General features: G+C 32.7%; 1 protein-coding gene across 2 annotated transcripts; it reads right to left on the bottom strand.

Moving 5' to 3' along the window:
• On the bottom strand, positions 5286-10585 carry LOC109722847 (sinapine esterase-like). Of its 2 annotated transcripts, none has more exons than XM_020251009.1 (5): positions 10248-10585; positions 9694-9906; positions 9263-9411; positions 8222-8495; positions 5286-5695 (listed from the first exon to the last, which is right to left on the bottom strand). In XM_020251009.1, the coding sequence occupies exons 1-5, from the start codon at positions 10507-10509 to the stop codon at positions 5472-5474; spliced, it is 1122 nt and encodes a 373-aa protein (XP_020106598.1). In that variant the 5' UTR covers positions 10510-10585; the 3' UTR covers positions 5286-5471. The 2 variants fall into 2 exon arrangements, with proteins under 2 accessions (XP_020106598.1, XP_020106597.1); XM_020251008.1 differs by having other exon boundaries at positions 5286-5707; positions 10248-10563.

Raw genomic sequence — 12218 nt, 5'->3', positions numbered from 1 at the left:
GATCTTTCATTCACTTAATATTCGAATACATATGTCTGTTCTCTATAAGCTTAATCTTTTAGAGTACAACGATTGTTTTGTATTATTTAACATAGTATCAGAGTAGAAGGTTCTAAATTCAAGTCATGCCAGATTCCGAGCATATTATTGATTTTCTTTCATTTAAGTCAAATTCACGTTATGGGTTTAGTAAAAAATCTCGAGTTCAAACGTGCGCTACAACAAAATTAGATTATAGGAATATATTTTTGGAACACCTTTGTATAAGTGTCTCATTTATACTAAATTTTTTTTAAAAAAATCTACTAAGAGCTAAATATAAAGCCCAATCCAATCCAAAACAAAAATTTCTCTACTCAACTAACCCCACCCAGCCCGATTACAAATAAAAAAGGAAAACGATTGCCACGTGTCCTTCCGTCGGCCCCGCTAGGCTCAAATAATCAGTCTAAAAAGCTTAAGCCCAATTATTATTACTAGCGTGTAAGTCTTATATAAACTGATCGGAATCAGTATCTCATCCGATATGGAACTATTAGGGCGTTATATGTTAAAACTATTTTTTGAATCCATATATAATAAGTTAATTTTTTAAATAAGATGATATTTTGGTGTGCGTCTCTCTCTCTCTCTCTCTCTCTCTCTCTCTCTCCGCGCTGCATAAGAGATATGCACCATAATTGGTAATGAGCACTAAAAGATATGCAAACACAATTAAAGCGTTTAGAAAAAGTACGTACCATTGGTTTCACTCAAGCAACCCCTGTTATTGATCATTGCCATTAATTAATGGTAACCCTATATACACGCACCGTAGCCGTGCATCTAGTATCTAGACTACAATGCCGTCCACGTACGTACGTTTCATTATGTGCACGTGCCTTGCATGCTACAGCTATATATATATGTATACCTGGATAATCTAATTCCTAGCTACATTAATAATATGAAAAGAAAATATAAATTGAAAGAAAAAAAATGTGCCAAGTTTATCCTAATTATAAATTTTTTTGAATAGACAATCTAACTTTTCAAAAAATTTTTGATTTTTCTGATTAATATTTTATTTATTTTATTTGAATATTTTGACTTTAAAATTTAAACTAATTATTTATTTTAATAAATTTATAACTATTAGAATTATATGAAATATGGTAAATAGATCTGTAAAGATAAATAATATATTCAAAATTTGAAATTAAAGTATCATTTAATGGGCTATAAATTCATACGAGTTCCATACATTTTTATCGAACAAAAATGATGATGGTTCTAGCTTGTTTTAGAAGAAAACTATATATTACGCAGGGAGCTAAGGGATCGATCGAGAGACTCAAAAAAAAAAAAAAAAAAAAAAAAAAAAAAAAAAAAAAAAAAAAAANACAATGGTGGTAGTATATATCATTGCTCTTTCTACCTAAACCCAGAATGAATCATTGGATAAATCTCTTGTATCAGAATAAGCTTTTTATATATATTTTTTCTTTTTTTTTTTTTAAAGCTTGTTTGTAGGCCTCTAATCTCCAACCCAAATCAAGATCCATAGCAACACCAATCCTAAAATTACCCGAGTCATTTACTTCACTACTATAATAATTACCATTTAATTCTAGTGCTCAATTGCTTTAATTTGCTAATTTGTTTAAAAAAAATGATCCGAATGTTCCAGATCTAAAATGAAGGGTATCTAATTAATCCTCTTTGTAAGAAATTTATAAGAAATGATCCAAGAATGTTCTTACAATGTACTGGTCAAGCATAAATAGTGACGGGCAATTAACTTCTATGTAAACAATAGTACTACAAGGTTTTATTTGCACAAATTGCATAAAATAGTCAAATCATAAGTGTCGCAATTTTGTGAGGGGTAGTGTAGTAATTCTCCTTTGGGGTAGGTATGTTTACATACGTATTGTGCAAGTCTCTAATTGGTTTATATATACAAACAATAGAGTCTCGCTACTGTACTATCAATAATATTAAGCTATTAATATTTTCGAGTTTTCTGTCGTTAAATTTATCCTTTCATCATTTCCATCCGTTATATTATACTATTCAACCAACCATCAATGCACACAATCCTAGAGGACCACTATCATCTTGACAGCACATTGTCACGGACAAAACTTTTTCTTAACGATTGACCCGTGACAACATGCTTTTATCCAACAGCTGAAAACTCGATAACACTAAACTCTTGATACTATCGATAGTATAGTAATATAATTCTAAACAATGACTATCACATCTATTTATCAACATATAAATAGGCCACATATAAAAGTAGTATACCGAAAGTTCGACTCAGATAAAAAACGCGCTAGAAAAATATTCTGCAAAGGCTCTATTCCGACCGTGTATTTCAATTTTTTTTTTATTACTATCCCTGTTTAATGAAGCTAAGATTTATTTAAAACAAGATGCATGCACAATTAAAAATGAAAAAAAAAAAAATAGTTTGTTAGTATGTTTTTCACGAGAGCTAAATTTACAACTCGCATTGAGAGCTGAATTTACAACTCACACTGTAGGGATGCAAACAAATCCGGATTGGTGGAGCTCCCGCCCCGATCCGTCCGGAATCAGGTATTAAACGAAAGAAAGTAAACGGATTCGGGACGGGAAACGAGATAATTTTTATAATATGAGACAGATTCGGAGCAGGAAACGAGAGAAATTTTGACACGCCCCAAATCTGTCCCGTCATGATCCGTCCCGAATCCATCCCGAAAATAATTTATATTCTAAAAAAAATATTTTTAAAAAATAATATATTTATAAAAAAAGTACAAAACATAAATAAGTGAGTGCTATCGGTTCTCATGTATTTGAAACTTTTGAATTTTATCTTAAATTGTAAGTGATATTTTTAACTTATTTTTAATTTTTACAATTAATATTGTTAACTATATATATATATATATATAATATTATTAAAAATTATTAATTTATATTTTATAAAATATTAATAATATGCTGAAGACGGGTTGCTAGGCGGGATGGATTATGAGAAATATTTTTAATCCGCCATAAATTCAGAGCGAGAGGAGTGACGAAATTTTGGTAGTCGGTGCGGGACGCCCTGTTTGTATCCCCCGGCGGGGAACGCTCAAAATATTCTTTGTTTTTTTTTCTATTTATGGTGGGTCCCACGTGGGCTTTGCACGCGTGCTCAGGAAGTGGAAGTGGGTCCCACACATCCATGGGCCAAGGCCCTGTCGGGGATTTTACGTTTCCGGGCACTTCCTGGGACTGCAGCGTACTCCGATTTTATCGAGGGCCGTGTTTGCATATTGCATAGTGCTTTATTATTATTATTATTATTATTATTATTATTATTATTATTACTCTGTTAAGGTTCAAATCAACAACAGAAAAGGGATCCCATCATAACTCATTAATTAGATGTAATTGTAGCTCTAAATTTTGCAGTTGCGCTTTAATGGTTTAAAATGATCATAATGATAATGATAATGATAATGATAATTGATAGTAATAAATAAATAATACGGTAGTTAGTAATTAAGAGGGGCCCATCAACATATCCAACTATATCTGGGACTCGAAATCAACCCATTAAATATTGATCAAACTCAATAAATCTGTCACTAATTAATAATAATTAATAATTATTCTAAATGCATTAATTATTATTACCTGATTTTCATGCTTAATTCTCTCTCTTTTTTTAATTAGAGATAGGCTCGATCACTGCATGTAACTTGTGAGAGTACACGTTAGTACATTACAAGGGTTGGTTCAAAAGTACTCTTTTAGCCTGGCATAATGAGCATTGGTGATGGTTTGAGAGTTAGGCATTGAATATTTGAGAGCACAGCATGCGAAGGGGACTTTATTCATGCTTCTTTTTTTTTTTTTTGTTTCTTTCTATCGTATTCGTTTGTTTAATCCATCCTTTTAAGTATAGATATACGATGAACTACACGTACAATAATATATATATATATATATATATATATATATATATATATATATATATTGCTGACATTGCAGATATATAATTAAAACTACAAGAACATGAGTGTAATTAAGAGTAGTGACTAATAAACTCCATTGATAGCTTTTAATTAGAAAGAGAAGCAAATGATAACAAAAATACTTGTAGCATCAGATTTTGAATCGCAATACAAAGCCTAATCAACCAATTAATGTAAAGTTTATTTATCTGTGGTCTCCTTTTCTTTTGAGTACATACGAACAATGAAATGATGATTTGTGCTTTCTTTTTTTTTTTCTTTTCTTTTTTTTTTTTTTCTCGCCGTTCTCATCTCCAATCACTACTCAATAGTAGAAGTGTCAGTGAGCCGAACAAGAGTTAGCGCCGGCTCGTGTTTAAGCGAAACACAAGCTAGTTCGTTAAATTATAGAGTCGAAAAATTCAGTTTGTATTTGACTTATTAATAAACGAGCCGAATGCAAGCTGGTTCACGAGCTGGCCAACGAACAATAAATTTATAAATGGATTAGATTGGATATATATAAAAAATAAGAGAAAGCTTCAAATACCTCCCTTGTGTTGTCACTTTTTCTCACTTTAACACACTGTGGTTTAAAGTGTATCAAGTAAGTACCTGTGGTTTTGCACTTTTTCACTTTAGTATTCTTTGGTTTAAAGTGTACCAAGTTAGTACCCTGTGATTTCATACTTTCTCATTTTAGTATCCTATGGTTTAAAAACTACAGGTTACTAACTTGATACAAAAATAAAACCACATGGTACTAACTTGACACAAAAATAAAAGCACATAGTATTAACTTGATACACTTTAAACCACAGGATACTAAAGTGAGAAAGTGCGAAACCACAAGGTACTAACTTGATACACTTTAAACCATAGCGTACTAAAATGAAAAAGTACGAAACCACAGTAAAGTTTTTGAAGTTTTCCTAAAAAATAAATTTATAAAATCTTATCCATTAGACTTTGATTAATAGTTGAAACTTTATATATAAATAAATTTTTTTATAATTGAACTCGACTTTATATTATATTTATTTATTTATTTATATAAATATATATAAATATAAATTACGTATTTATTCCTACGTAATTTTAGTTATTATATACATCCCTCTAAAACAGTTATCTTCGTATTCATTAGTTGACCGATTAAAGTAGTATTATCTTACTTTTAAACAAATATCCGTTCATTATAATTAAAATTATTTATCGGTTCTGATTTTTTATCCTCAATATTTTTTAGAAAACACCTATTTTTAGCAATAGCATAATGGTCCAAACAGTAAAAATTTAACGGTCAACTAACGATGGTCAATCTGTGGAAATATATTTGCATGTTTTGAAGCTTCACAGAATTATATTTAATAACTAAAACGTTGTAAGGATAAATGGGATAATTCTAAAACTTTGTAGGAGTATACATACCGAAAATATCCCTCTTTTTCAGAAAGGTCCCTGAACTACAAATATTTAATTGAGAAGGGCCCCTCAACAAGTCCACGTCTCTTGGACCCGGTCGTTCGGGTAAGCGAATCCCTCCATGATAAGCGACTGAGCCATGACCCGGTACGCCTCCTGGGTGAGGTGGAGCCCGTCCCAGCTTATATATTGGTTCGGGTCCGAGCACGAGCTCGAACCCGGTGCACCGCACATCGCGCTTATCTCAAAATTGTACTCCCCACCCGATCCGCAACACGCTGTTAGTAGTGAATCTGTATTAAACCCTGTTCAGGCCCAAAAATAAAAAAAAAAATCATATAATTATGAGGATTTATGATTATTATTATTAAAAAAAAATTGTTAGTATAGATTGTAATATTGTACTTTTTTATTGTGTAGAAATGTATTTTTTTAGTGAATTAATTATTCGTTATAAAAAAAATAATTTTTTTAATTAATAGATAGATATGTTTGTACAATATTTGTAACATACTATGCATTATAATAACACTTCAACCCCGACATTTTCATCAATAATTGTTAAAAACTATCGAATTAGGCTTGTAAATATTTCAAATACCCTAAAATTAATTTAAATGTCTTATTATGAAAGGTGAACTGGAGAAATATCACATAAATGCCCTACATTTTTCCGAAGTGTAATTTATCAGTTTAAATCAACAAATTGATCTATAAGCTTATCCACCTACAGTATTTGGGCCCTATTTAGATGCGTGAACATCCTATTCAATGTACCTTTTTTGTATTACATTGTATTTGGTAAATGATGAGGAATAATTAAATGTCTAAAATCGAATAATATATTCGACTTCTAAATCATTCTTTTGGAATAAGATAAATCATTTTACAAGTAAAATATATTATCCTATTAAATTATTGATAGGAATGTCAATGGGTATGGATTCCCTAAATTTTATCCAAACTTGAACATGAATGGGACGGATTTATCATATATTAAACGGATATAGTTTCGGATAGGGATACGAATAACTAAAATCCAAGAGATTTGGATTTGGGTATGGATTTTGTCTATGTCCAACCAAAATCTGAAGCTGAATTAATTTTACATTATAATATATAGTTCTATATGAGTCCGGCTAGGGTTCTATCGAATTTGGTGCTATCGAGTTTCCCACCATTAAATTTAACCCTTTGATTAATTTTATCCGTTAGATTATACTATTCAACCAACCACTTATTCAATCCTAGGAGGCCCACATCATCCTAACCACACATCTTTTAATCCAAATACAGAAAACTTAATAGCATCAAGTTATTGGCGCTATTGATAGTATTCCAGCTTAGTTCTATATAAATATAGAACTAAGCTGGAATACTATCAATAGCACCAAGTTATTGGTGCTATTAGTTTTTTAGCCCTTGGACTCAGGAATGTGCGGTTAGGATGATGTGAGCCCCTTAGGGTTGAGTGGGCCCCCTAGTTTTTTTGTTGAATAGTATAATCTAACAGGTAAAAATAATCAAAGAGGTTAATATAAGGGCAGAAAACTTGATAGCACCAAGTGTTTGGTGCTATCGATAGCATAGCAGCCGGACTATATATATATATATATATATATATATATATNTTTCGAAAGTACGGGAGGCTCCGTGCTTGTAAGTTGTTTTCGATGATAGGACGTTCGATTCGACGATCGGCTCTGTTAGGTATGATCTACCCTATTGGAACTGTCTAGAAACCAAATTTTAGATTTTTTTGACATCATTTACTAAGCGATCAAAAGGTCTAAAAAATGACAATTTTGACGGTCGATGTGGCACATTTTTAAGTTTAACGGTGTAGAAGTATCCAAATTACATAAAAATTTAATAGAAAATTCTACTTAACATCAGTAGCGAGATCAATACTTCCGATTTAAAATTTGAATCATTTATCACTGTTTTTTATGAGATTTTCATTTTTAGCCGTTCATTTTCAGGCTACTCATTCACTAGACAAACGAAATCAAAAAATTATGAAATTTGGTTTCTAGATAGTTTCAATAGCGTAGATCAAGTTTAACGGAACCGATCGCCGAATCGGATATCCTATCATCGAAAACAACTTACAAGCACGGGGCCTCCCGTACTTTCGAAAGCATAGGAGCCTAGCGCTCTCTCTCTCTCTCTCTCTCTCTCTCTCTCTCTATATATATATATTACATTTGATTTGTCTTTTAAAAATTTAGATTTAATATAATATATTTTTAAATATGGTAAAAAAGTAATTATTTTGGGTTCGAATTTTTAGGTTCGGATTCGGATTTGGATATAGATTTTAAAATCCGTCAGATTTGGATTCAGGTTTGATTTCGGGTTTGGTGGTAAAATCAAAGACCCATTGACATCCTTAATTATGGATATCAAATTCTTTTAAAAAACAAAAATCAAAACTCTTTACTTTCAATTATATAAGAAAATTTTCATAGAAAATAGGTTATTTTTAATTAACTTATTTCGACATCTAAACAGAACCTTAGGGTACATGTAAGGTCGTGAAAGTTGGAAAATGCACCAACAAAATGCCCAAGAATAAAAGGTTATATATAACAAAGAATAGTTTCTAAGCCATAAAACGTAAAAGTTCAAGTTTTTTTTTTTTTTTTTTTTTTTTGAGAAAAGGTAAAAGTTAAGTTAGTTTTTGTAAATTTCCGCTATCAGAGTTCCTTAGACAATCTTTTTGAACAACACTTCTGTAAAAGCTGCAAATAGTAGTAGTAGTAGTAGTCCCCGCCAAAAAAAGAAATTCAAAAACTAAAGTGTGAAAACCGACTAACCAAAATCAGAGGCATGATCAAGGAGGTGCACGAAGGCCTCGTGGTAATCGGCGTACATTATGGTAACGTTGGGGTACGCACGTCGCAGCTCGTCTACTGCTGCTTGAAGCTGCTTGTTGTGGTAGCTGGAGAAGGAGTTGAAGCTCTTCAAGCACTTCCTCTCGTCGTAGGCATTGGCATCTGCAGTGTAGAACATCGAGAGATAGCTTGGGGAGCACCCTATGGGGAAGTTCCCGGGTACCACTAGCTGTGTGGCTCCTAAGCTGATCACTTCCTAAATCACATGTTTCAATTAAAAGCATTGTGATTGGAATGTGTACCACTAAAAAGTGTAGAGCTATTATATTTTCAAAAGTATAAAAGAGTTTATGCTTCCGACTTTTTGATCCTTAGATCAAGAATTGTACGGTTGGGAGGATAGTGGTCCCTCTAGAATTGAGTGGTCCCTCTAGAATTGAGCGGTCCCCACAGAATAATAATATTAATTCAAAAATTACAAATGGTCAATGGGATTGATCCAAGGATACAAAAAGTTGGAAGCGCCAACTCCTTTATGCTTCTAAAAGTATAGTAGCTTAACTCCTATTAAAAATAACCTTGTTGTTGAATGGAAATATTAAAGTCACAACTCTCTAAAGTTTTAAGCATTTAGAGGAGAATGACTGTTTATGAATTCACATACATAGTGTTAGAACAGAAGGTTTCGAGTTTGAATCCTATTAGACTAATCTGCCGTTTAGATTAAAGAAATCTTAATTCCATTTGAAGGAGCATGTTTAAAAATCTGAGCCCAAACGTTAGAGTGCCGAGATTTCTTAATTTAAGTTACTAATGAATGTCTAATCTACTAGTGCATCTCACTGAGATACACTGCTATCACTGTCTTGAGATTCGGACTGAGTGATATCTGATGGTGATGGTTAAAGGTGTGATTTACTGATACGCATCAAATGGAGGGAAAAAAAAAAAAAAAAAAAAACTGGCTGGGGGGTAAAACAAAAAGGGTAATAGAATATACATTTAATGGCAAAAATAAGTTACCTTTGCAGTATCTGTTATGCTCTTCACAACTTCAGGCACATAGCTCGTCACTTCCTCCATGGATCTTCCTTGGAAAAAAGCATAGTTGTAATCATTTCCCCCAATTTCTCCCAGCAAGAAAAGTGATTGCCCAAGCCTTTTAGCACAATCTATAATTTTCCATAAGAAACATAAGTTAGCAAAATTGTTAACTCAAAATTTTGTTTGGGCCTAGACTCATTAACTCAAATATTTCATTTAGCTTATATAGTTTAATTTCCATTTGACAAAGAAAAATTGAACTATTGTATGATGATTTTCACTGTCGCATAATTTATGAAGATGCTTAATCAAAATGAACCTATATAGATCAGACAACAAATAATTGGAGATGTTCCTTGGTTATGCAATTCAAGTGTACACAGAAAAAAAAAAAAGAAAAAAAGAGTGACCTTGTTGAGAAGAGCATGTAGAGTTGAGATGTGCCTTGAACCAATCAAGCTGAGCACTTAGAGGGTTATTAGTGAATGTTGAGTATATTCCTCTCTCTATGAAGAAGGACCGGTCGAGGGCCGTGGCGCCCGCGACCGCGAAATTGGCGCCGTTGTCGAAGTTGGCACTCTTGTCCAAGTAAGGGTTGATGAATGAAAGATTGAGAGCCATAGCTGAGAGGCCAAAAATCAATAATCCGACATGAGAATACAATTCGTAAGTAGAAAATCGCAGATTAGTAGAGAAGTTTTCAGCACAAAATTAACTGGTTCAAATTTGATTGCTCATACTGGGCATTCAATTTGTTATTTTAATGGTACTAGCAGCACTTCGAATTTTTCATGGAACATCCTGTTACTGAATGTTCCATAAATTTTTGGCAGAAACTAAAGTTAAAGTTTTGGCAGAACTTGATGGAATTTTTTGAAATTGAAAGTAGTAAAAGATTAGATAATAAAATCAAAATTTTTGAAGTTCAGGTATCAGTAGTCAATACTGCAGGTCGATAACATACCGAAGAAGTCAATCATGAGGAGGCCATCGGAGCAGCGACCGGTGGGCTTTTTGAAGGTCTCTCCGTAGGGATAGCTTCCGATTGTGGCGAAGAACCCTACGGGACCCTCCCGAAGAAGATTCCCGGTGTCGGCGATCGAGTCTCCGAAGCTATATATAGCATTCACAAAACAATCCTTTTGTGCAGCTGAAGTTCCATGAGATTGAAACACTAACAGAAATGAGAGAATAATGAGAGGACAGAAGCTAAAATTGGTCATCATCACCAACTGCCTGCAGTTACTGCACTGTACAGGTATCACACTGTATATAAGAATATGGATGGGGAGCTTTAAATTTGGTGGGAAAATTAGAGTCAAAAAATGAATTTGTTGTGAAAATTTATCAGTTAACCCTTTGAGAGAGCATAACCCATAGTTTTTGAGTTGTTGGGTTTGAATTTGGTGGAATTAGCTATACTGTGTAAAGAAAGGAGTTGTGTGTTGGCCCATTGAGAAGGATTTTTTTTAAAAAAAATTTTTTCCCTGAAGCTTGGTACTGGATAATGTTTGTAGTTGTAACAGACAAACCAACCAATGATGTCAAAGGACCCACTTTGGGAAGCAGGTGATTTGCGCTCTGAATTTTGTCACTCCAGTTGGCAGACTGGTCTTGGACTTTGAGATTACCAAATTTGGAAGGCTTGTGAATGATTTGACCCTGCCATCTGATGTAATATTCTCTGATAAATTACTACTGTCAAAGTACTTAACATCATCTTTATTTCGTAGCAACATTTAAGTGTCGTTCGGATTGACGAATCTGTAGATTCAATATAAGTCAAGTGCAGTGGTGTTTGAATTTTTCTGAAGTGTGATTATTTTTTTGTTGTTTGTTTTGATGTAACTCGTGCAGTCTGAAAGTTAAATTCAATTACTTTTTCTATTTGTTTTGATGTAACTTGGCGCTGGTAAAATTAGTTTTTTGAGTTCCGTTGTTTGTTTTGATGTAAGTAAGTGAATCGCGCTATCTACTAAATATAGTGATTAATTTACCACTACAAAATTTAACTTATTATATAATTAAATATTTTATTATTATTTAAAGATAATTTTAATTTATTATAAATAAAGTAATTCTAACTCATTATAAAGGAAGTAGAGTTTAGATTTTATTATTTAATAAATTTTTTATTTTTAGAGGAGGTTGAGCGTGGTAAAAGTCAAGCTCGACACTTTTGAAGAGAAAGTCAAGAGTAGGTGAAGTGGGGGTTTAACGTAACTTGAGTTACATCATATTTTTCATTTACACCAAAATAAATAACAAAAGTGATAAAACTTGAGTTCCATCACTCCACTTACACCAAAACGAACGAAACCTTGGTAATTCTGAATTAGTGTTACTGCTTTAATAGCGGTTTCATATAGAGCTTCTGTTTTCGAGCTCGAAATCTTATTTTAGCTTTCCCTCGTTCTATTTATGAAAACATGCTAGTAGAGACTGTAGCAGCTTAAATTAGAGCTTCCATTTGAAAAGTGCTCTAAATTAGAGCTTCTGTTATCGAGTTCGGAATATTAATTTAGCTTCCCATCAAGGTAATAGTTCATAAATTTTCTATTCGCCAGCAGATAAAAAGGCCATATTTTTTTTGAGAGATAGGTAACATGCTACCCGCTTTCTTTATTTTATTTAGAAATAAACTTAGCTGGAAATGTAAATCAACTAGAATTCGAATTTGAATCTCGGATACCAACCCTTTGCCACTTGCTCTAGGAGCGGTCGGTAAAAAGGCCATATTAGTACAATTGCTTAGCAATATATTACTAAAGATGCCAAAATACATTATTGACAGATCATCAGAGTGGTCTACAATCACCATCACTATGCCAACAAGACAGTGTTTGGTTTCTCGAAAATTAGTGAAAAATTATTTTTCGTCCGTGAAAAATATCGTTTCCATAATTTTCGTTTTCCACATAAAAATTCAGAAAAG

This window comes from Ananas comosus, linkage group 17, assembly GCF_001540865.1.
Source record: "Ananas comosus cultivar F153 linkage group 17, ASM154086v1, whole genome shotgun sequence".
In the NCBI taxonomy this organism is placed as follows: Eukaryota; Viridiplantae; Streptophyta; class Magnoliopsida; order Poales; family Bromeliaceae; genus Ananas; species Ananas comosus.
The sequence above is the reverse complement of the archived record's forward strand: the minus strand, read 5'-3'. Positions and strand labels throughout refer to the sequence as shown.